Source organism: Chrysoperla carnea, chromosome 1 (genome assembly GCF_905475395.1).
Source record: "Chrysoperla carnea chromosome 1, inChrCarn1.1, whole genome shotgun sequence".
In the NCBI taxonomy this organism is placed as follows: Eukaryota; Metazoa; Arthropoda; class Insecta; order Neuroptera; family Chrysopidae; genus Chrysoperla; species Chrysoperla carnea.
This window is the reverse complement of record NC_058337.1, coordinates 96,026,677-96,053,050: the sequence shown is the minus strand read 5'-3', so window position 1 is coordinate 96,053,050 and position 26,374 is coordinate 96,026,677. Positions and strand designations below refer to the sequence as shown.

At 27.6% G+C, this 26,374-nt stretch overlaps 1 protein-coding gene across 1 annotated transcript in view; it reads left to right on the top strand.

Annotated features, from left to right (window-relative positions):
• The first annotated feature begins 207 nt into the window (after positions 1 to 207).
• Positions 208 to 26,374, top strand: part of LOC123301576 (T-box protein H15-like) — a 105,229-nt gene continuing 79,062 nt past the window's right edge. Inside the window, exons 1-2 of the mRNA XM_044884394.1 lie at positions 208 to 456; positions 4,561 to 5,152. Of these exons, the coding sequence (XP_044740329.1) occupies positions 264 to 456; positions 4,561 to 5,152 (785 nt within the window). The 5' untranslated portion in view covers positions 208 to 263. The remainder of the gene's footprint in view (positions 457 to 4,560; positions 5,153 to 26,374) is intronic.

The window sequence follows — 26,374 nt, the reverse complement described above, 5'->3', positions numbered from 1 at the left end:
CGGTTAAATTTAACCGAATAAACATTAAATAAAAGTGCGGAATTTTCGTGAAAGAACAAAAAAAAAAGTATTCTACAGTGCAAGAAATGAAAATTATTGTGATAATTATTTTCATGTGAATAATTATAAAAAAATGTACTACACCTTCGAATTTAATTCTTAATTTTCTTTTAATGCCTTTTTTGTGTTTTTTGTGACTAATTTATTTTGTGTTTTATTTATTTTGTGATTTTATTTTGGTTTGATTTGAGGACATAACGCGAATGATGTTATTAGGAACAATGCATGAAGATCGATCTGTTGGTTTAGTCGTACCGACGGCGAAAACTCGTGCGACGGACTTTTCTATAGCAGCCATTATGGCGCGTGATGCTACAGCTCGCGTCGCGGTGCCAGCACAAACATGTCGAGCAGCATTAACAACAACTGCTTCACCGACGCCATCAGACACAATACGTAAGTCTCATAACAAAATTTTTATGGTATTTATTCTTAGATGTTGTTAGGTTTAAAAACTAGCTTTTTTTATGTATCACACCGATTTCTAGTTCTAAAATTCATAAACCAGACATGAGCCTCAACAAATTTAAAAAGAATCAATTTTTCAAAAAGTCCTAGCCATACACATAGGAAAATGTAGGATATCGTGAGTAAATTTATGAAATTTGTGTTGTTATACCTATTTCTATGATAAAAGCTATGCGGGTTTTATAAATTTTTATCAAGTTAAAATTTATCAACTTAGTAAGGTAATCATAAAAATTAAAAGATGTACCAAAAGAAAAGGCTTCTAATCCGTAATTAATTATTTCAAGGATTTCGACTTTCCATTGCAAATTAGAAAAAGCTTTCCCCAATAATTTGTTATCATAAAGGTAAAATACAACGTACTTAAATTAAATTTGTTTAAAAAATTCAACGAATTTAATTTTCTAACATAAATTTTCGATCCTATCAAAATTAAGAACTATTAAAAATTTAACACTGGTAAAATGTTTTTGTAACATAAGCCACTGAAATATATAGTGTTGCGAAATTTTTCAAATTGGATTTATTTAACTTGCTATAAACAAATGTTTCTCGCGAAAACTCACACCTTTGAGATCTTTCTTTCGAAAATGCTTTGGATGTGCTTTATAGTATAAAACGGGCGTTAAGTGCATTGAAAAATATTTTTATATTAGGTATAATACGTGTTAATAATCTTTAAAGAACCTGTAGTTTAGTTTTAAATCTAGAGAATTTTTAGAAGAAGTGTTAAATTTGTCTTCTTAAAATAGCAGTAACGGGAGGGAAGCAATTTACGTAACGAAGGAAAATATATTTTATTTCATGCCAATTTTTGATTTACAATGAACTATTTCCTGTATTAGTTGATGTGGCTTATTACCTAATATTTGAATTAAAAAAATTTGATAAAAAAAAATTAAGTATTCGTTGTGTTCAAAGTGGGTGGAGAGGACAACTGAATCGATCGCAGCGCTACTCTGTAATGAAATTCGCAACAAATCACACGTTTATATAAAATATGACCGTTGGGTTGATGACTAATATCTTTGCCACATTACCTACAAAAATGTAAAAGTAAACATGATACCATAAGAAAATTTGTAACTTAAATCAAGATTGATTAAAAAACGAAGAAAATATTAGCATTCAAAGATTGTTGTCCGTCTCTTTCTTGCAAAACAGAGTTTTGTATGTAATCTCTATGGCGATACTAACCAATGACGTCACATTTTAAAGTATCTTCTTCTTTGTTTAATTATGAATATAAAGCATTCATATTTTGCGTACTTTTTCAAAATCAACTTGGATTTCTGTACATGCAGTGGGAATTTTTCACCTGAATAATTTGTTCATCATTCCAATTATTTTTCAATTGTTTACATGTAATTTAATAAAAAAATGTCAAATAAAAATTGATAAAACTAATTAAACTTGTTGCATTAGAAATTGTGAAAATAAAAGACGAAATATTGATTATATTTGTTAGAAAACTGTATTAAATTTTCATTGACTACCATTTATACAAACTTTAGACTTATGTATACATCGGTTAAAAATTAAAGTAATAAAATGTGTCGTTACTATGGAAACTCCTGAAATAAAACCCATGCCCGTTGCGAATAAGAATGTTTGATACACGCATTACGCGAGAAGAATGAGGAAAATTATGAAAATAGGTGTTGAGAATCATATACCTAGTTGAAAATATATAATTGAAATTACAAAACAAAATTTGATGGATTTAACATTAATACCATAGTATTTAAAAACGTTCTCTTTCTGTACATATCTCTACCTATTATAATATGTATATCTCTATCTCCTAGTAGTATTTATGTGTCTAAAACCGTTCCAAACCGAATAACATTTTATAATCCTAGTTGATGCATCTCAAATTACCAATCTCAAACTACTATATATATAATATATATACACAAATTGATATATTACACATTTAATTAATATAGCTTATACATACAAACATCTAATGCCTGACCCATAATATCTGTTGATTATTCATATTTGGATATTAATTTTTTTTTTAAACTATCATCTCTCTACTTAACGCATGTTTTTTAGTTTTTAAACAATTACTTATTTAAATTATGGATTGTTATCTGCGCTTCCACCATCATAGACTTTTTTGTAAGTCGTTAATCCTGAAGATACTGATTGGGATAGCCGTATAAACTTATTAAATTATTGTAATTTTATCGGTCCTTGATAAGTTTGTGTTGTTCCAATTCAATCCGAGGCTTTAAAGTGTGTGAAATTCAAGTTCAAGGATTCTATTACATAGATGTATTTTATTACAACCAACCTAATAAAAAGGTGTTAGTGGAACCGTTTGAATACCGCATGAAAAAGACTTTAATGAACGAAAAAATTATCGAATTAAATGAAAGAAGAGCCCCTTCTACTTTACCCTGAGCGAGACAGCTGTTAACTTTAAAATCTTAAATGAGAAACACTATCTTTTTTTAGTAGATTCCGAAATATAGTAAGTTTTTCGCAAAGCATGCTTTTAAAGTTTACATAACAAAATGAGACATGCGCATGAAAATTAAATAACTTGACTCTAAATAGCTGTTATCAAAATGAAAAAAATGGCGATGTATGGAAAATTAGAATAGAAATGAAATTATACTTATATGATCTGTATAATAATATGTGTCAGGTATTAAAATACTTACCTACGAGAAAAGGCGCTTTTGTTATAGCAGCATTTTGTTAAAGTACTTTTGTTAACAAATACCTATCTTACACATAGAAAATTCGGATTTAAATATAATAATTGGATTTACATGTTAGATTCTGAAATATCTTTGGATTAGCACCCGATTTTACTGTTTCAAATAAGGATTTATTGTAACCATTATAGTAATCAACCATATTGTGTTTTATTATATTCTTCTTCTATTATTTATTTTACTTTATATTTTTACAAATTAAAATAATTATTTTAAACAAAGACTAGTGCGACATAGCGTTCACTTCTCTTACTCTTACTTATCCTTGGTGTTTTAATTTCTCGATGCGGAGCAAAACTTTTTTGAAAAGAAAATGTATAGTAAAATATAAATATGATATTCGCTGATAATGCAGCTTTATAATGGCTCCGTGCATGAGTTTTATTCAGGGAGTTACCATACTTACTTTATTAATATAGTTGTATATATGTTTTACATTTAAAATTTAATACTATTTTCTAACAAATTTAAATAAGTAATAAGGTTAATTTACATTTTAAATATTTGATATTTATGCAATTTCGTCTTTTATTTTCACAATTTTTAATGTAACAAGATTAATTGCTATTTTTCAATAATTTTTATTTGACATTTCTTTATCAATTACATGTAAACAGTTCAAAGTATCATATTTTATGAAAAAAACGCATGGTTTATAGCAAATATAAGTTAACAGCACTACGGTCGATTTACCTGTCTTCTCCAGCTACAATGCACCCTGCCGATAAGTGAAACAATTTTTTTAAACGGTTATGTAGTTTTTGAGTTTATCTATTATAATGATTTTAATATGGGTAAATTTTTGGACAAATGTTCGGCTTGGGTTATGGCAATTTTCGTAAGATTATCTAATGTTTTTGAAAATAAAATACAACTCATGTTATCCCAAATAAATCTGGCTATCATGTCCAAAATTTTTGTTCGAATCTGACTGGTTGTTTCAAAGATTAACGCATTTAACAAATAAAAAAAAACACTTTAGCTTTATTATAGTAGTATAGATTATTAAAATTTTCGTTAAAATAAAAATATATGGGGAAATGATTAACAACTTTTAACTTTAAGTCCAGTAGGAATGTTATGGAGCTCCGTAACCACGACCAAAACTATTGGATATTCGAAATAAAAATCTGTCCGAAACCGTAATCAAATCCTATTTAAAGTTTCAGATATTTTCGGAAAATAGCTGTGTAATTTTATATCTGTATCCAATTCGAAATTTTATTTCCGCAACGTTCCGATCAGTTTTAAGTTATAAAATGGTATTAATAAATTGAATTTGTTTTTAATTTTTTTGCAGATTCATTATCCCGACAAAGTTCACCAGGCATGATAATTGAACCAGCATCATGTAAAATTGAAAACGACGATGACGATGATGACATAGAAGTTGATGTCGAAGAATGTTCAGATAGTGAAACAATAAATACATACAGTGAAACGTCATTACCTTATAAATTACACCATCGAACCGGTAAAATTTATAAGGCAAATCATCATTTATTACATAATAACAATAACAATTCAATGCACAATGGTAATGCATTGCGACGTTCACCTGCCATGAATTCTGAATGTGGTTCAGATGTACCCGATGTTACGGAACGTGATGATAGTCCGGAATTATCACTAACCGATAATGAAAAATCTGGAAGTGTTACAAATGGTTCGACTTCATCATCTTCGGGTAGTAGTACAACCGGTACAAATAATAATGGAGGGGGTAATGGTGGACCAAGTGGACACGGTAGCAGCAGTAAACATCATTCAAAAGTTAAAGTCCGATGTAATTGTGAGGAGTTATTAAGTACTGAATGCCATTTGGAGACAAAAGATTTATGGGACAAATTTCATGATTTAGGAACGGAAATGATTATTACTAAAACTGGAAGGTTTGTGAAGTTTTTTGCTTTCTTTGTATACAATTCTTTTGTGGTTTGATTGTTACTTTTATTTATTTAATTCTTTATCACTTTTATTTAAATTTTTATATTACCATGTGTCGCGCCGTTAAACAGCCTTGAATATTGATAGCATTATTCACAAATGTTGCAGTTGTATAGAAACCGCAAAAAATTATTAGATAATGCATAAAAATTAACAAAAAGGCAAACAAAAACAAAAGTTTTTATTCAAAAAATTAAAATTTTAGGTACTGCAATTGGTTTTTATAGCTACTTCTACCTACAATCATATAGAAAATAAAAACGGATTTTACAAAATTTTGACATGAAAAAGGGTTGCTATCAACTATGGTGCGTTTTATTATAATTAAATCTATTAAAGACGCCTGATTTTTCGATTTTTACTGCAAAATGTTCTCAATATCTTTTTTTTTTTAAATAATTATATCAACAATATCCTTATGAATTTCTACCCAAACAAAACTTCACCTTTTACAATTTTGTTGCTGCTGAATTTTAATCCTTATACTTAAGTTCTTCCAATTTTGTAATAAACCAAATACATGCTTATAGTCAAAAAATGTTTTATTACTAACTTTTGTTAATATGGATATTTCTCTTCAACCACCAATACTACAACTATTGCCGTTTTTCTTTCAACAATAAAACCGATTTACTTTTCGTTATTATATATAAATGATGAAACGGTAAATAATTTTGTTTTTTTTTTGGTGTTTTGTTTGTTTTTTAACTCAGAACAAATACATTAGTGTTCAATGAATCAATGAACAATGATTTAAAAATATCTGAAGGTTATTGTTTTTCTAGAATTAAAAAAAAAAATAAAAGGTGTCATGTAACACCCGGTAGGAACTATATTCCTTTCGTGCCTTGGTACATTATAAATGTAGCGCTAACTTTTTTATTTACAATATATTTTTCTGAAAATAAATACTTACTTGATTCTTTAAATAGTTTAATTTTATGCTACTTTAAGTTTTAACTGCGTATGAAATAATTGTATTATAGATTAAAAAAGAGATACTTTTGATTTAGTGGTCAAGCCGATATGTGCGTACATTACTTTTGATTCGATCAGGATATTTTTTGTACTTACTTGAAATCTCTGTTATGTTTAACTTCTGCTGACTTTCACGACTCTATTTTTTGAAGGATTAAAGATAAAATTTTGATAAAAAATACAAATTGACAAATTATAAAAATATTTTTAAATTTCCTCAAAATTAATGGGTACCTGAATCGATTGAAAAAGTCATCATTTTGTAGGTAACCTCCTACATGTCGGTTTTTGGTGTCGTTTTTTTTGTCGTCATGCACTTTTTTTGGATGTACCTCGAAGCTTGCAAACAAATCAGAACGATAACGTGTGACAAGGACGTATAAATAAAAATTACAATTTCTGACACTATTCCCACTACCAGACAACAACCTGAATACAGTTCACAGATATACATTATCCAAAATTATTCGATATATCTTTATATTCCAATTATTGAATACAATTCAAATAATACTACACAATTTGTGTTAGTAATATCAATTTTATTGGCAAAGTGATTTTGTTGAGTTTGGTTTCAAGGGATTTATGACACTACAATGTTATACTCACAATTCGTGTTATGTTTATTAGGGTGACATTTGAAATCAATAATTATTTTGTGAGAGAGGGTGGCAGAGTTGTTTGATTATGTTATGTAAGTTCGATTATTATTATTACCAACTATGTAACAAATAATTGAACAAGTGTTACTATTATTATTATTATTATTATTATACCAATGAAGATATTGAATTTTCAATTAATAATTTTTACCCAAAAATATATAGATACCGATTATATAATATTGTGGGAAAAACTTTATCTTTTTGATATTATTTTGTTGTAACAATTTACTATTTGACAACTATGAAAATTGATATTTATTTTTTTATTATTTTTTTTTTGGGGAAATCATCATAATTTGTCGATATATATTGTTGCTGAATGGAATCCTAAAATGATTGTCCTTATTGTTTGAATTCGTGAGAATTTTTATTATTGGGAAATAATCATTCTGATTCAAGGGTAACAAGTGTAATTTTATATACAAAAAATGCTATAAGTTAGAGAAAATGCTATTTGTCATTAGGTAAATAACAATATTGCAAAAAACAAAATTTACCAAGAGATAACTGTAAATAAACTTACTGTTCGGTATATGAGCAGTTCACATACGGTATTCGTTGTGTACGTAGTCATAGTAGGGACAATAAAATCGATGCCAGCGCTTCCAGTGAAAAATATTGGCGTTAAAGGAGGCTGTTATGACTAATTTGCAATTCTTCACATGTTAATGTTATAGTAAATGTCAAACTAAATTTATTGAAAAACACTAATTAATTAAACTTAATGCATTAAAAATTGTGAAAATAGGAAATCAAATTGTACAAATATTATTTTTCAAATGTTAAGTATCATAATTATTTATTTTAATTTGTGAGACAATAATATTATATTTTCAATGTAAGTCATAAATGCAATCCATACAAATATATATTTTCAAAGTTTCTTATAGGCGTGTTCCTGTGGTTTAACTCTCCACCTAATAAAAACAAGCAAACAATTAAATACTCAGTATTCGTTAGTTAGACATGGCACAGAATTTGATCTCGATATTAATAGAATTAATATTCAATCAATTCATGCCATTGAAATATTTGTTTCGCTAGACGATGTATAGTCGTTTCGAAAAAAAATTCTTGAAAAGTTTCCAATTAAATTAACTGATGTTCATTATATACTCCATAATTAGCTACAATTTAACATAAGCTTATATATTTACCAGCCTATTGCAGGGTCAAGATATTAAATTTATTTTCCATTTAAGTTTTATGCGATTTTCATCTTTGTGCAAGTGATACAAAAGTCATGCATACATAAAAAAATCAGCTATAAATTTAAACAATTGTTTTTATATGCCAAATTCAGCCTACCGTTTTCACGTTGTTTTAATATTCGTTCTGTGCAATGTAGGTGGAAGAAATAGGCAATAACGCACGCATTTTATTTAAAAAAAGGCTAATTTTCAATTGTTTACATATAATTGGTATAATAACTATCAAATAAAAATTATTTAATAATGAAAAATTAATTAAACTTGCTGCATTAGATATTAATAATATTTATGTATACATAAATTTAAGTAAAAAAATAATAACTTATTTACATTTCTCAGAAAATAGTATTGAACCATAGACTTATATTTGCCCATAAATTATAATACTAAAGTAACGTGTCATTACAATGGAAACTCCTGTAATAAAACTCATGCACGGTGCGAATACATTGTAGCACATGATGTGGTATTCGCATTAGATCTAAAGTTATTTGGGGCGAGCGTTGAATTTCATGTTTTTTTATAATCATTGATAAAACCCAATTGTTCTTTTTAACGCCTTACGCCGAATTAATATATAACGCCTACAATATTTTCCAAACTTAATCGAAACAATAAAATTCATTCAATTGTCTCTATTGAAAAATTTGTATTATAATTCAATTAAAAACAAACTTAAAAGGAAAAAAAAAACCTGAAAGGAAAAAATAATCGAAAATTTTCTACATATATACGCATATTACAATTATGAGCAGATACTTAAACTCCTATAAATAACCTAAGTGATTAGTTTTATTGCTATCACACAAGGGATAATATTTTTAGTAAGGGATCACCCTATCCATAGCATGCACATAGAACGAGCTATACATGACTAATTGAATTTGTTAAGCTTGTACGATATATGTGTAATATATTCGATGTAATATTTATATAGCATATCTTGTACCAAAGTGGAAGTTGATCTTACAAGTAGGTTTATTTATAATATAATTGTTTGTCAAAATTCGATTAAGGGTTCACTAAAACACCCTCAAATAAATACAATGAGTGGTTGTTTCAGTGTAAGTAATCACAGCTTATATGATTTGATTTTGGATATTTGTATTTATATATAAATGACATCTTGTTTGTTACTAGTCTAGTATAGTACTTTTTAGTTGTTTTTATTTATGTGGAAATTATTGGGGGAATTGATTTTATTTTATGCAACATAAATTTTTGATTAGATAATTTTCCGGTGAAACAATTTTTATTTCTTTTTAGACAGTGAATTTTAGAGGGAAATATAAATTAAATCAAATTTATCATTTATCTAACAAATCATTTTGGATTATATAGGGTATAAAAATAGTTTTTGATGATAATTTTTGTTATGCTTATTTATAAAGGATTATATTTTACAATACAATTTTGTTGAAGTAATAGTTTCCTGGAAGGAAAAGTAGGCTAGGTGTTTTCACCAAAAATTCATAAAAAGATTCCCATGTGGAGCCCAAAGTAGATTTACGAGGGCTAAGAAAAGAATAGAAGGGGTACCGGAATAAAGTTTTTGATGCAAGGCTCCTGTGTGGAGCCCCAGGTTGATTCAAAAAACTTTTGGATTGAAAATAAAAACAGCGAAAAAAATAAAATAGTTATCGGTGTACCACCAATCATGGTAAGAGTTGCCGCCCTAGATAGGATTTATATTTGATACGATGCTAATGTTGAATGTAACCATTTACAAAATGTAAATTTATAAAAAATAAATATGAATTTATACGTTATTTTGAATTTAAATTTAAAATTAGTTCGCAAAAAAAAAATTAGGCTCGTTGCGTTATGTTCATGATTTCATATATTTAAAAATGAAATTTCATTATATACCTACCTTGAATTCGACAAAATGTACTTTGTTGTATAATAAAAAATGGTCTCAATCAATAAAAAACTTTCTTGCATTTCAATTAATACAACGCTAAGCCATACAATAATACATACTATCTGCCCTTGTCCATATCTCTTACAATTAGTCAAAGAAATACTCAAACGTATATATTTTCTTATTCTATTTCCATCAATTTCGTTATTTGTTCCTCCACTTATTTTCACTTAGTGTGGATACTTATACTTAGTATATGGTGATTTGGAGAAGAAAAGATCACATATTCCTAATAACAGTTGAACGGAATACATCCCAATAGAATTTTTTATTAGAAAAATCCTCCCAATTAAATGCTTATTATTTATTATTAAATATCTTTCACTACCAAAAGACATTCCATTAAAATAACTCACTTCTGAGATGAATATCTATCTCAGAAGTGAGTTATTTTTAAGGACCTTCTACCTCAATTTGGAGGTGCTGTAGAGACGAGCTTAGTGTAAAAAGCTGCGAAAATTGATTATTTTTTGATATAAATTAACCTCTTCATAAATTTTTAGACTTAGGTATCTGAGCATCCCGATATGAAAATGATTGATATAACAAAATTAGAAAAAAAAAAGTTAAAAGCATATAAAAATAAAAAATAAAATATTATAAAAAATAATTATAGTTTAGGTAATTAGATGTTTGCGTCAGAGATTTTTTTCTTATCAAAAATGAAGTGACCGTGTATTTTATTGTTTTTTTTTTAATAATATTTTTATATAGCCGTTATTTTTACTTTTATATAAATAATTTATTTCAATCATAATTTTTTAAAAAGTTCCGAAAATTAACACGCTTGTTTTTAATTTATTAATTTAAATAATTATGTGCATTATTTATTTATTTTTTTTTTTGTTTTAAAATAATTGAGGTTTCGGTGCATTATTTTCTTTTGTTGTTGTAAAATTTTATTTGTATTATTTATTCATTAATTTTTTTAATGTTTAAATATTTATTTTTTAATTAATCATTAAAAAACTTTAAAGTGTAAATTGAACCTTTCGTGTTAATTGAATATCGACCTTCGACAAAAATGAAAAAATATATCTACCGCACAATTTTCCTACTTCATTAAAACCTATAAATAGTTCAGCTATTGAAAATTTTTCTATAATTTTAGAATTTTTCTAGAATGTCGTTAAAATAATAAAATAAAACATTTTTAAATATTTCTCCTTTTAAGCTTTTACATTTAAATGATTCTTCTTTCAGGGGACTCCTGTCAAATTTAATTCTATAATATATAACAAAAAAGGTGCTCAAATATTTTAACAAGAATGGATCTGAATTTCATAAGTTCATTTTAAAAGTCTCTCTTTATTTTTCAGTTAAGTTCAACCCACAATATTAAAATTTTAAGTTCATCTTACACAATTTTTGAAAATATAACAGCTTTTAAAAATAAGAAATTTGTTGTGGAATACCACACTGTTAACTGTATTGAGGTTATAGTTCATTAGCAATAGTTATGGCGGATGAGTCAATGCAATATGGACGTCAAGTCCATACTGATTGGCGATACCAACAATAATTTTTGTGGATAGCCTTATTCAATTTCGTTATATTAATTATACTAACATAGATACTATATGTATCTGTCTTTATACCATACCAGCATTGTAGTAAACGCCATGCATTTCTTACCGTGTAGCTTTAAAACCGCATATGAAAACTAATCGGGTATTAAAATCCTGTCGCGGTACTTTCTCTTCCATTTATAGAAATGACACTTGGTTAACACTTGACACCACTAACATGATTAACAATATGGTCTATATTGAATACCAGCAAACAACATAATCATAATAATAATAATAGTAAAAGGTAAAACATTATTAAAATATAGAGAAGAAATATTCAGTGCTGCCGCCGTTACACTTTATATTATAGTGTCGCCATCTGTATAAATAGCATGAACTGGAAAATAACTATAATATTATATCAACACTCGTGCAACACATTTATATATGTATGTCTGGACGGTAAATATGTATATGCATATGTGTATATTATATTTTACATGAGTTTAATATAGCGCCCTTTTGTTCACTGATGTCGTCAGGCATCATTTATGACCATTCAAATATAGCAAATACAAAATTAATCCGTTAAAACTAACTTGTGAGTACACAGACGGGTATGGCATAAAGAGAAGCAGGTATAAGAGCAAGCAAAAGTGATGAAATAATAGAAGCAATCAGTAATTTTTTTAATTTTTCATCGACTTACAAAGTAGAGTTGTGACTAAATTGAGATTTGTTTCATACAAGTCAGCAATTGAAGAACAGGAAATTAAACGCCATCCAGCAGTCACTTAACAGAGATAAAAGACAAGAAAGGCAAATGTCGTGGTTAGATGATTACTCCACTGTAAAAAAATGGTTAGATGGTAGGTTTCTTTGTGAAAATAAGCAGATGCACTCCCACACTCCCAAAAGAACTTTCTAAATAATTTACAATAGGATATGTTTGCCATGAGAAACAGAAGGTGAGGCGAAAAGACAAAAATCGACAAATAAGAAGAAGCTTAACTTTCCAAATAACCATACTAATAGTGTCCGACTTGTCGACGATGTCGATTTTTGGCCGAAGCCGAAGCCGATTAATCGACTATCGCCACAACCTTCGGCCGAAGCCGAAGCCGAGCCGAAGCTGAAGTTATAAAAACATGATTTTAAAACTTTAATATTAAAGTTGATCTCTAGAAGTTGTTTTAGAGGTTATGATCTTGAGAAGTTGATCTAGAAGTCAATCTAAAGATGATTAAAAGAATTACCTTGAAATTTATTTCAAAATAATAACATTTAGAACAATTCGTTCGATTCCGACGTTTGCTAAGAACTTTCGGCCAAAGTTTCGGCTTCGGCCTGAATTCAGGCAGAAGCTGAATGTTTGACCGAAGGTGGTTTTTTTGGCCGAAGGTGGCCGAAGCCGAAGCCAATGCTTCGGTCGGACACTACATACTAACCACATTGAAAACTACAGTTCTAGCCCGATCATTGAAGTTAAACAACATTGAGCACACTAAATTCTAGGATTTGCGATCGCTTGAAAACAATGTGTGTTGTTGCTTCTTTTTTATTATTTAGAATAGCTTTTACACACTTTAATAATTTCAATTTACAAATTTGAAATTTTAATTATTTATACTATAATTAATTTTAAAAAAAACACAGTTATTCGTAAGTTTTAAGTTTTCACTTCCGTAGGCAGTTTAATCTTTAGAAAGCAGATCAATAACTTCGTAATTGAATGTTGTATCAAAATAATTTCTGTCTTTCTGGTAATAACCAATGAATTATTTGTTTTGTTGTAACCGAATCGAAATTGATATTTTATGAATTTCTTTGAAACTGATAATAAATGGCTACCACCTACACAAAAAAAATTGTAAATACAAAATACAATTAAGTATTTCGTGAAACAATAAACTCTATAATCTTATAAGTCTTTGATTTCACAGTCTATACAGTAGCAATCATAATATAAATGTATGGGTAAAAAATGATTAATATTGAATAATCAGAAACAATAGCTCAACACTATACATATATAAAGAACGATTCGGTTACAAAGTTAATTTACGATTCAATTTTTATTTATTGCAAAGAGCAAAAAATAACAGATTCGTTTATTATTTAAATAATTTCGTAACAAAAACGTTGAATTGTGAAGATATATTAATGTTTTACCTCTATATATAGAGTAAAATTACGTAGTAAACACGATTGATATCTTTTAAAATGTGCGATTTTTAAATATTTAATTAGAAAGTACATATAGATTAATCAATGTGTTTAAGAAAGATACTATTAGATGTCTGGTGTTTGCATGCTACCATTGTACTGCATGTGAGTAGGCATCTAAAATTATCTTTCTTAAACACATTGCTAAATGAATATGTACTCTCCTACACACATTGATGATGTATTAGAAATGATTTACAAAACACTGTATACAGAAAAATTGAAAGACAATTCGTCGTCGCTGAAAGACATTTGAATAAACAATGGCAAAATAATTTTGAGCGATTTTTATTCCGGATATTACGTACAAATAAATGAATAAATCGTAGCTTTGCAAGCAATTTTAGTAGTCTTTTATGCAATCTTCTAGCAGTCTTAACATGGTAATGCAAGAATGAACATCTTTTCTTTACATAGATGTCAAAGGATATTTCACATTTCTTTTAAGCATACATATTTATAATTCGTGCCAATTTTGTAATTCTTTAGTCTTAAATGGAATGTTTCAATTGATTTCTCTATTGTTAGGTGAAATATTTTTACGCTACCGTTCAAAATTGTGTTTTTATCACTTCGTAGAAAAAACTAAAATTAAAAAAAATCATTTCTCTAGTTATTACTTAGTTTTTGTTTTAGAACTTTTCTTATTTTTCAATATACTATTTTACGGATAAATAAAAAACATTTGCAGAAAGAACTGATAAAATACATATCAAAGCTTTGTCTGTTTCGATATTTTAATTTTATTGCTTTATTATTTTAAAATCCATTACCAATTTTTTGAGAATAATAACTTGTATCAAAACTTGGATTGTAGATACTCACTCCTTTAAATACCGCATAGTAGTCGCAATTCAATAAACAAATGTTTTTGCCATTGTTTGAAAATAGCCCGTCACATAGCTACTACTAAAACTATCCCGCTTTGATACTCATTTGGAACCAAGTTAAAACGATGCAGTAGAGAGAAGTGACCAATATTGTTTATAGAATCTATAGTCATAGAGGAATTGTTTTAGCGTTAATCGATTTTACAATTTTACGTATAGTTTTAAAATATTATTTTTCAGGACCCGAATACCTATTTTAAAATGCCCTAAATCAAAGACTTTTGTCTTAGGTAACGTAAAAATTGTTAAAAGTGATTTACGGGGAGATATCTCCACTACGATCATTTTTTGTTCCAATACCTTTTGTTTATTTGTCTCCTTGGCATCGTTTTACATTATGACATAATTAAATTAAATATACAAACTTAAGTTTAGTTATTAAGTTATCACTTAGCATAAATTATGTTTGCTGTTTAGTATTTTTATGTCTAACATATTTGAATTAAATTAAAAGTTTATTATACCTTATTAAAAGTACAAATTCTACTTTTGTTAACAATAATGTTTCATAATAGAGTAGATCAATAAATTATTTAGTTTTATGACTACACGGAGAATTTTTTTCTAACGCTGATACTGCTATGATAAAAACAAAAATACTGAATTTTACACACAAAAAGAATAAGAGACAATAATTTTACAGAAGTCTTTCATTTAAATTCAATTGGCATCTGGAAGAAGAATTTTTTTTTCCAAAAAAGTCTAAAACTCTCTATTTTACGGATTATAGTACATATAGAAGTACTATATAGTACTTCTAGGTGGTTTATGTTAAAGAATTTATTCAATGATAGATTGTACAGTATGGACATGACTGTTTAGATGCAACGATGATTGGCTACTGAACAACAGGTAAACCTATTAATATGACAGTTAAAAATTATTATTACCAATTACGATTGGATGAAAATAAGAAACATTTTTCTTCGGTTAAAACAAAGAAAGTTGAAAATTATCACCAAATGCATTTAATCTAGATTAAGCATCAAGTTGTTAAGCAATGTTCGATTACCTAGTTACTGATAAAGAGTTCGCAGAAATGATTCTACTTGTATTGCAGCACAAACAAACAGTATGATGTTAGCAAACAAATAAATAAAAATAATATACATAAAAATATCTTAAATATTATTTAGTTACAAATATTTACTACTTACTTTATTCAGTTCATAATATAATATGATATCAAAATTCAACCATGCAAAGAATATGAATGTACTTAAATATTAACCACTGCAACTGCACGGAAAAATGATAAATACTTTGTTTATGTATCTATCTATCTACAGTAGAAATATTAGAGCATGGACAAAACTTATTCTAACTTCTTCATCACCGGGATGATTATTTCAGTTCAGATTGGTAAAAATGAAGAAAATATCAGTTAATCAGTTGTCTCACATAATATACTAATTTTCAAATTTGGATAATTTTTTTTAATCAATATGTATTTAGATTACAATATGGTCATCATTAGCAAAAATTAGCTGATCGTAAATATAATCCTAAATAGCTCCTCATACCTAATTAGGTGTCAAAAATATATTTATCATGAGAATAATTACGATTAACTAATTCATAGTGATTATCACTAAGATGCCAGTAGTGAAAATACATAGACAGAAAAAATATTCATCTAGATATTGAGGTGAATTAAAATTTTATATATTTATCATTACCTAGATGATCCAGTGAACTTCGTTTCACTTACAATCTATTAAAATGTAGGTATTGAATAGCGATTATTAATTTTAACTAACCTGCAATTCCAATTAATTATTAGCTGTACTGTGATAAGCCTGTTCGCTATCTCCGTTAAGTTTACCCTTTGCTTAGCCCGCCCGCCAAACATAAATTTTACTACTACCTCTTGAGCAAGTCTTCGGCCTTCGCTCGCATATAGCTGTAATAAATACCTATTCACAATAGATGAATAATAATAAATTATACCTCAATATTATGCAAATAGCTGTTCACAATTCATTCAAGATAAATATGGTGGGAGCGCAAATAAATACATACCTACATAGCAAGGTAGTATAATGCATTAATTTTGTGCGCTTCCACCATTTATTGCATTTAATATTAAATTTTTAATGTCTTAAATTTTCTAGTTTTCCACTCAACTTCCTTCAATATTTTCTTTCATAAGACCCTTTTCTGACAATAATTAACACAACAAAAATAGAATTAGGGAAATCGTTCCATCCGTTCTCAAGTTATATAAATAGTTCAAAAGAATTTTTCATATCTCAAAAATACCCCCATATCCCCATGTAAGGGTACATTGAAGATTTTTGAAAACATTGTTAATGTTATAATGTTTGAAGTGTAGATTCACGGTATACCTATAACATAATACAATATAAGTTGGTATTACCTTAGAATAAAAAAAGTAGCTTTAGGCTTCTTAAGAGCACTCACTCACTTATAGTAAATAAATATATTTTATATGTATATTGTGATATTATTTATCTTTGACATCATAACTACAATAATCATAACAATAACAATCAAATATTCAAATTTATTGTGTTACGTTTTACAAGAATACATATTTTATATTATTTATTATGTACCTAGATTGTTCTAGGTTGAATACTATACTCGCACCGCGCATGAGTTATATTTAAGTATTTAATTTTCCATGGTCATAGCACACTATTTTATTAATATAATTCTATGTATGGAAATATAAGTCTATGGTTTGTATATATGGTTTATATTGAAAGTTAAATACTATTTTCAAACAAATTTAAATTAGTTATCTATATGCATATAAAATGCTTTGCTCTGAATGACTGACTGACAGACTGATTAGCGGATCAACGCACGATCTAAGCCGCTGATCGTAGGGGTTGAAACTTGAAGGGTGTGCTATTTGTATGTCGCAGGTATCCGATACGAAATTCTACTCCCAAGGGGATGAAAAACGAGAGAATGTTTGAATGAGACAACGTGATACCTTGAACCAATCTACTTCAAATTTTGCATAAACATTCTTTAACAGTTGCCCAGCGAAGGTAGCTGTTTATAGCTAATTACCTACCTTCTAATTTACAACTTTCTGTCATTAATTGTTTCGAAAAAAAATGAAAATTACTCCTGCGGGAGAAGCAAGGGTATTTGTTAATAAATTGAACATTATATAAACACTTATACCAAAAAATTTTTTTATCATCAATATTTTTAAGTATTCCAAGCTTTGAGCTAAATTAAAGATATAGGTTTATTACATAAACAAAGGGAATATAAATAAGACATGAACACTACAAAGAAACAAACAGTCCATTGAAACATTAGATGTACTCATACTACGCAAGTTTCTCGTAAGATAGTATTGTGTTAAATAATATTACCATACATCAATATTTCAGATTAAGACAATTTGCTTCGGGCAAAAATGATCTTGGTTTGATTTTTTAGATTTTTTTTAAAATTTCATTTAACTTAAAAATTTAGATAAAAAATACTTTTTAAGGAACAACTTTTAGTATGGTAAAAAGGAAAAAATCAATCCCTCCTCCAGCTTTTACAAATAGTCAAGCACGAGTACCTTTAGGAAAAATTATTTTTTACTTTTTAGTACAATAGAAGCTTGTTAAAAAGTATTTTTATTTAAATTATTGTATAATAATTTTAAATTAAATTAAAAGTGTTTGTAACGTTTTGAACCACTTTAAAAATAAATAATATTCATCAATATTGTAACTTAATATAAATATTGTTTATTATCTTATTGTTTTAAATAATGTAAATTGTAATTTTGTATTTATTTTTTTGTATATAAAACAAAATAGCTTTTGTCTTAAATGCGAATTTGTTGTGGGCTGTGATCAATTCAATATTTAATTAAAGAAAGGACACTGCGTTTTAGTCGAATTTTTGTAATATCTTACCTTATTGGCATATGCGCGCTCGGAGCTTGGCTCTTGGTGTATATTAAATCTAAGCATGAACACTAAAATAATTAAAGTAATAAGAATTTATTTTTCATTGGAATAAACCAAAACTGCGTTCATATATTTATGATAATATACCTACACACACAAAATATACAATAATATGATTGCATCGCACCAGGTGATTGTGTTGACGGCTCTCTGTCGTGAAACTCTAATCCCCTGACAAACATTTTAAAAAGAGGATGACAGACAACTTATGAAAGGTATGCGACATATTTTGTATATAAACGTATATTTTATAATATTTATAATATTATTATATCCATAGGTAGAAGGTACTGAGAATTATTATTTTAACGAATTCAAGCCAAGCATAAGCAACAAACTCTTCTTTCTTCATGTCAAAACTACATTTTATTAAATTGACGGATAAAATTACTGTGCGTTATTTTTATATATAAAATTATATTAGAAAAAAATAGGAATTTAAAAAAATAAGAGTAATTTAAAAAAAATAATATTCTAAGAATAATAATATTGAAAATTTATGTGTATTTACTGTGAAACCGATATCGCGATAACCGTAATAAGTTTTTGTTAATATTTCAAAATTATGTTAAAATAAAACTTTCCTGTAAATAAGCAAAAAAAAAAAGATGAATAAGAAATTCTGTTTCCGAGGCTTATGGGATAATCTACACAGAACAAGCGGAAAACCAAAAAATCACTATCCTGTGTATTTTAACGTGATCTAAATTTGTTTTTAACTATAGCTCACTTGTATTTTTAATGAACTTTAGCTGAGCAATAAAGTCACACATATTAATATTGAATTTCTTAATTGTCATAATTTTTTTGTGGCTTTTCCTCAAAAACAGATACAAACTATTATCTTATAAATATAACGCTGACGTTATCTAGTAAACAAAATTATAAAATGCGATATGAAACAGAAAATGAAAGTACTTAATAACATATTTTTTGCAGCAATTATCCTAATTAGAAAGTAGGTAATTGATCTGAAATTTAGTATGATCGGAAAATAATATATCACCTAATTTATAGAAACGCTTTACAAAGCATTATAAACTTCATAATTGTATAGCATTCAACTTACACCACGTCAAATTTTCTGATAATGGCTGTTAACGCATACACGCCAATGTGTAACCATGATTGACGGTTTGACTCAAGTATGTTTATGGGTTATATTACATTTTAAATTATTGTGTTACCACATCATTTATTGCATTTATTTTTGAAATTTTTGATTGTAAAGTTGATTTTGAAGCGATTAATACAATGACTTGATTTAATTGTCTTCTTAAAATTGATAGCCGATTTAAACTTTAGAATCACTTGGTTTTCATAAAAATTAATGATAGGATAAATTACAAAAACAACCAAGCTAAAAGCCATCAAAGACTTCCTTGTATCTCTTTCTAGCAAAACAGAATCTAGTATGGAGTAGTTTATGGAAACAGTGAGGCAAACATATAACATCCGTATTTCTTGGCCGATTTCAACCTTAATTTCATTTTTTATCAACTGTTTTTTATAAGAATCTTAATGAATTGTACTGTATGTGTTGGCCGTTTAACGCCCTCATATCCTTTTTGGTTTATGATCAATTGCAATTTCCAAAATGATAATTTTAATCAATCAAATTTCAATGATAAATGACAAAGGTTTAAATAAAAGTACACAATTTATTAGAAGGCTCGAAAACAAAAATGCACCATTCTATGAATATTACGTGGTGTTGTGACAGCAGACTTGACGATGTGAAAAACCAGTTCTCCTAAATCTACAAATCTAGATATTATTTTGTCCACGCATTATAATAAAAAGTAGTAGTTTATCTGATTTAGCTTTTTAAATTATTTTATTTTTATTTTATTATTTAATTTTTTTAATACAAATAATTTGTCGCCATTTATTTTATACTGATAATAATATAATTTAGCTCTCAACAGTTGGTAGTAATTATTTTAATATTATCGGTAATTTTCTGTATACAGGCAGTCAGTATACATTTGAAGTGGTACCAACATATAATGGTAAAACATATGTTGTTATAACATACAAACTATCATATTTAAAAAAAATTATTATTATATAGGTGTAATAATAGAGAGAAAATTTTTATGATGGCTCATAATCATTCCCTGTCTAGTATTTAATATTTCATTTTTATTTAGTATTTCAATAGTTTTATCGTCGACAGCTTTTGCAGTATCTTCTGTGTCAAAAAAGCAATACAGTCCGAATTATATAAATCTTACATATAACGTTATATAAAGCTTGGGTAGTCTTTTATCGTAGCCACTTTCAATAAAGGTGATTCCTCAGTTTTCTTAAAACTGCATTCTTTTGAAACCTAAAAACAATCGGTCATGATAAAGTCAAATTCTTGTGCAGGAAATTTTACACAATTATTTCCAATTTTCCGTAAATAATTTAAAGATTTAAGATTTTCAAGCAATTCCAAGATAACTTTTTCGAATAAATCGATGAAAATGGGCTATGACAGCCGAAAAAGATTAATCTACATGGATTCCGTTTTATACATAGGGACGGATCTAGTCATTCTCACAATTAGCTCCTTCAATGTTATTTTTGATTCTTCTATGGCTTTAAGTAGATATTTTACAGATTTAGGTAGATTTGATGATGGATCCTTAAGCGATAGAAACTGCTAAAATTTCTACACACATAATGAAAGACTACGAAAAAGAAGTGCTTTATAAACACTTCAAAATATAAACGTAAAATAAAATTTGTAATTTGTACTATCAGAATGAAAACAATCAAAAAGCTAATAAACAACTTTTATATAAAACATTTATTTGAAAATAAACGGTAACAATCTGTAAAAATAATAATTTGCAGGAAATAACAATTTATCCCTAACATACTGACTGCTATTATTTGCTCATTTTATCATCATCATAACGAAATATTCATAACTTTTTTTTCTCCCACAATTCAATTCTTCCAAAAAGCAGAGAAAATTAAATTTCTAATTAAATTTAATTTTACACAGTAAATAAATTTGATGAATTCGTGAGAATTCACACTGATATTCATAATAACAACATAAATAATATATTTTTTGGTTAAATCATTTTTGATGAGCCGTTTTCTTATTTATATCACCAATTAGTCAGACTTTTTTTATGATTATAGGCATTATATGTTTTGTTGTGTGGCATGAATTTACGACCAATAATAAAAGTTTTTTTTATTAAAAGATTTTTAATGTATCATTTAAATTCATAATATGTGGATTAATTAAAATGTCATATAAAAAATATATAAAAAAAGATGATCATCGTTAGGGATACCTAGTTAATAATTAGACTGTAATATGTAGTAATAATTAAAAATTAAATATGTGTATTTAAATACCAACTGATGTGCATCGAAAAAGAAATAGAAAATTTATTTGAATATAAGTACAATAGAGATAAATAATCATAATTTTATTAATTATTATATTGAATCTTTAATAAATATGTGTTTATGAATATACAGAGTACAAAAAAATACCAGACCTTACGAACAGCATATTTGTAAAATAAGGACATACAAATTTACCTTAAATTTCACAACCTAAAGAGAACTCTACATAGTATAAAACAAAGTCGCTTTCTATCTGTCTGTCCCTAGGTATGCTTAGATCTTTAAAACTACGAAAAGGATTTTGATCAAGAGGAAGGTTTATATGCATATAACATGCATAATATAGTAGAGAAACACTGATAATTTTAGAGGCTTCTAATGTGAGTCGTAAATAAATATATTTTTGTATATAAACGTATTCTGTAGTATGTGATTCTTACATGCGAAATAATTACTGAATAATCATATGATTTTTTTGAACAGTTAATATCTACCTACGATTTACCGGTAGTTTAATTGACACACTGTATAGGTTATATTTTTATATTATCTTGTAACATGCGTGTTTATTTTAAATTATGATGAGAGATGATGTATTAATAAAAAAGAGTATTTGACCAAACCAAAACCATAATTTAAATAAAAAATGTTTTTTAAAACTCATCCCCAACGCTTAGTTACTTTAAAACGTGCTTTTATAATTTTGATTGAAAAATTATCTCAAACAATAGCTTACTATAAAAATTTTATGAGGCCAAGCAATTAAGGGGATCGTATGACAAAGTTCAATAGCAAAGTTACAACGATTTTCTAATATATTCTCTTGTGACTTTAATAAAATATATTTAAATGCATGCTAAGCAACACATTGGAATGTTATAAAAGATACAATCGTTAACTACGGATATCTATGCATACGTGATCGCGATGACCCAACCAGCCGCTATTCAAAACCATTATGGACAGTGTCTTTTTAAAATTTCATTCCCTTAGCTAAAAAAATTGATGGCTCAATTGCAGATATAAAGAATCGAAAACTCTTAAAAACATTGGAGCGCTGCAGGCAAACACTTCAACAATGACTGCCTAGCGGCTAGGCAGGTGTCCGGGGTAATTATCTATATAAATCTATAAGTTTTTACTCTTTGTCGTAAAAAAAATCTTCTAAAGAGGAAAACATTAAAATTAGAAATGAAGAAATATATCTATGCACGAAAAATTTATTGAGATTTAATTTGCATGTTCGAACAGTGGGCAACTTGCAGTTAAATAGACAGCTAGCTATATGTTATATGCAGTCTCATAAAATGTATAAATAGTTAATTAATTTAAATTGTTCAAGTCAACATAATACAGGTATATTTAAATATTAATTTTTAACTAATAATATATAGGGTAAGATGTAGTACTTAGAGTCATGTCTGTACTGCCTTTACTGGGCAGCATTTGTATTGAAATAGTATTTCATGAAAATGCAGGTAAGCAGAATGTTGATTATCAATGTGGTTTTGTTTGTGGTTGTTTTCGAATAAACTAAAAGTAAAAGCTTTTGCTAAAAAAGTAACAATTTTTGACCCGGCTGATCGGTCTCTCTACAAACTGACCATTGCATATTGTTTTATAAATTATACGCAACGTAAATCATTGGTTATTAGTGAGCCAGTTGTTATACCAAATTTCACTTTTAAACTCAACGTTAAATTTTGAGGAGGTAAAGTTTCCAATACTCGAATGATGTTTCTTGAACTAATGTACCATTGACACATGCTTATTAATGTACCACGGGCATATGCATTAAATGCATGGCTATAAAAATACATAAATTTTGATTCCAGGTTCTACATCTTCCCCTACGTATTAAACCGCTTGCATATTTATGCATACTATATTATATTATATTAATATGTACCTCTATATGTACTAATATGCCAGGTTATCATGATAACTTCACATAAAAAGAGATGATCGGGCTTTTTAGCTCGGTAGAAATATTAATTTTTGTAAAAAAATAAAGTTGATATTGTCATATTCACGTTTGATTCTTCTCTGTTTTATTTTCTAACCACAACAGAAAAATAAAAAAATAACTAGTCTTTTGGACCAAACACCCAAACCAACCCGAGTGACGTTTATCTGGCCAAGAGATGGAATAAATGTTTGTGTTCAGTGGTTGGGTTTAGCGGGGTTTAGTATAGTTTTTGACGAATTGGAGTTATTGTGTCTAGGAAAGGACGCTATCCACGCTATGTAAGTGTACTAAGAAATTTTTATTTTTTAACGTTATCTACCATTTAATGATGTACTACTGTTATAACTTGAACCATCCTGTACAATAGTTGACATGGAATGATCCATATAATAAATATTACTTTTATTTAGGCGACAATGAGCTAACTACTAGTTACATTGAGCTACACAGTTATTGTGCCTTTAAGGTGTATAATACATTGTTGGTATATAGACATTTGGTTTTTCTGTCAACAAAAAAACTAAACATATAATTTTCTATACATACTTCATACACACAACATGGTATAGAACACCGTATACAATACTTCGTGGGAAATGAAATATAAATGAATAAAATATTAAATTCATGTTTTTTTTTCACTTTTTATTATTATGATTGTCATCAAATTAGGTGCTGTTAAAAAAGATAGAATGTTCTTTCGACAAGCCGTTTTGTTTATATATTAGAAAAAATTATACTTACATTTTATGCTTTATTTAAAACAATACTTGCAGTATAATATTAAGAAAAAAAATGAATTGCATAGCGAATTCTAAAATATGTCAAACTAAAACTAAAAAAGTAAAACTGTAAAGTAAAACTAAAAAAAAAAAAGAAATAAAAAGCTTTTTTACCAAATTTGGATCTATGGCCTAATATCCGAGATAATTTACCACATCAATTAATAAAAAATACATAAATTCTTCCAATACCAGATATATTATGTATTATCAAAGTGTGGAGGGGTGACCTAAACGCAAAATTTCTACAAGAATAAAATATATTTGGCAGTTTATATCATATAAAATACAAACATTTGCTATCTTTATCCTCTCCAAGAACGAAACTGCTTATTTAATAAAAATAATGAAAGCAAGTGAAATAATTAATTATTTTGCGTTTAGATCACTCCTCCATGCTATGATAATACACATCCTCTGTTTATGTGGTCTGTTACTGGAAGGATTTATGTTTTTTAAATCCCCAAATAAAAGAAGGGTGTTATAAGTTTGAACGCTATGTGTGTCCTTCTCTCTGTGTGTCAGTTTGTCTGCCTGTGGCATCGTAGTGCCTAAACGGATGAAACCGATTTTGATTATTTTGTTTCTTTTGAAACGTAATTTAATGGGGAATGTTCTAAGCTTTGTTTCAAGTGCGAGTTTAGGGTTCCGTACCCGAAAAAAATTAAATGATCCCCAAAATCGGTTCAGTTTCGAGATGACTCTAAGGACTGAGGCAATTTAATGGAGAATGTTCTTAGATACGTTTCAAGTGCGGGTTTATGGTTCCGTGCCTGAAAAATTTGTTGGCGTTTTTTCAAATTTTGTAAATTTTACTTGCTATTAATCGATTTGGTTAATCATCTCCGAAATTATGCCTCAGATCCCAATTAGAAAAGAGTCTGCAGCATGTTCAGAAAGTGGAGAGGTTTCTAGTCAATTATGGAACACCATGTATAAATGATTTTCTAGGCAAAGATAATCAATGAAATATTATAACTTACAAATGTCTCTGAAAATATTACCTATACTATTTTTACAGAAATAAAATATTTTAGCTTAAACTGTTTTACAGAGTACACAACTTTTATTGGAAAATAAATTTTTCCTCCAGGTTTCAGTAGAATTATGCAACAATATGTGATATAACTATAAATAATTATCAAGATTCATATAAAGCAGAAATAAAGCCTTTAAATATGTAATAAAAATAGTTAAAAATGCATTGAAGTTAAACCGAGTAAAAACGGATGCAACCAAAATGCATCACAATATTATTATAAACATTTCAAATATTATTAACAGTTAACATAGCCACCAATATAATAATACCTATCTTTCTTTAATCTACTCATATACCAAATAACATTATCTTTTTTTTTCAATTTTATTTGATGAGTCCATTAGGTATTTGTTTATTTTTTTTTCTTTTTTTTTTTTTTTTTGTTAAAATTGTCGCCAGTCTTGTTTGAAGTCACGCAATTTGCTCGTCAGAGTATATATTCTAAAATGGTGTCTATATATCGTTTTGTGTTTGTGTTTTCATGTGGGGTTTATATTATATTAATTCTTCTCACTTGTAAGTTTACCTTTGGCATATGTTTTGGATAACAATTGTCGTGTATACCAGTGATGTTCAAACTTGTGTGGCCTTATTTTTGGGTTTTGAAATATGTTTGCAAATAATAGACTTATTTACTACCTATACCATTATACTTGACA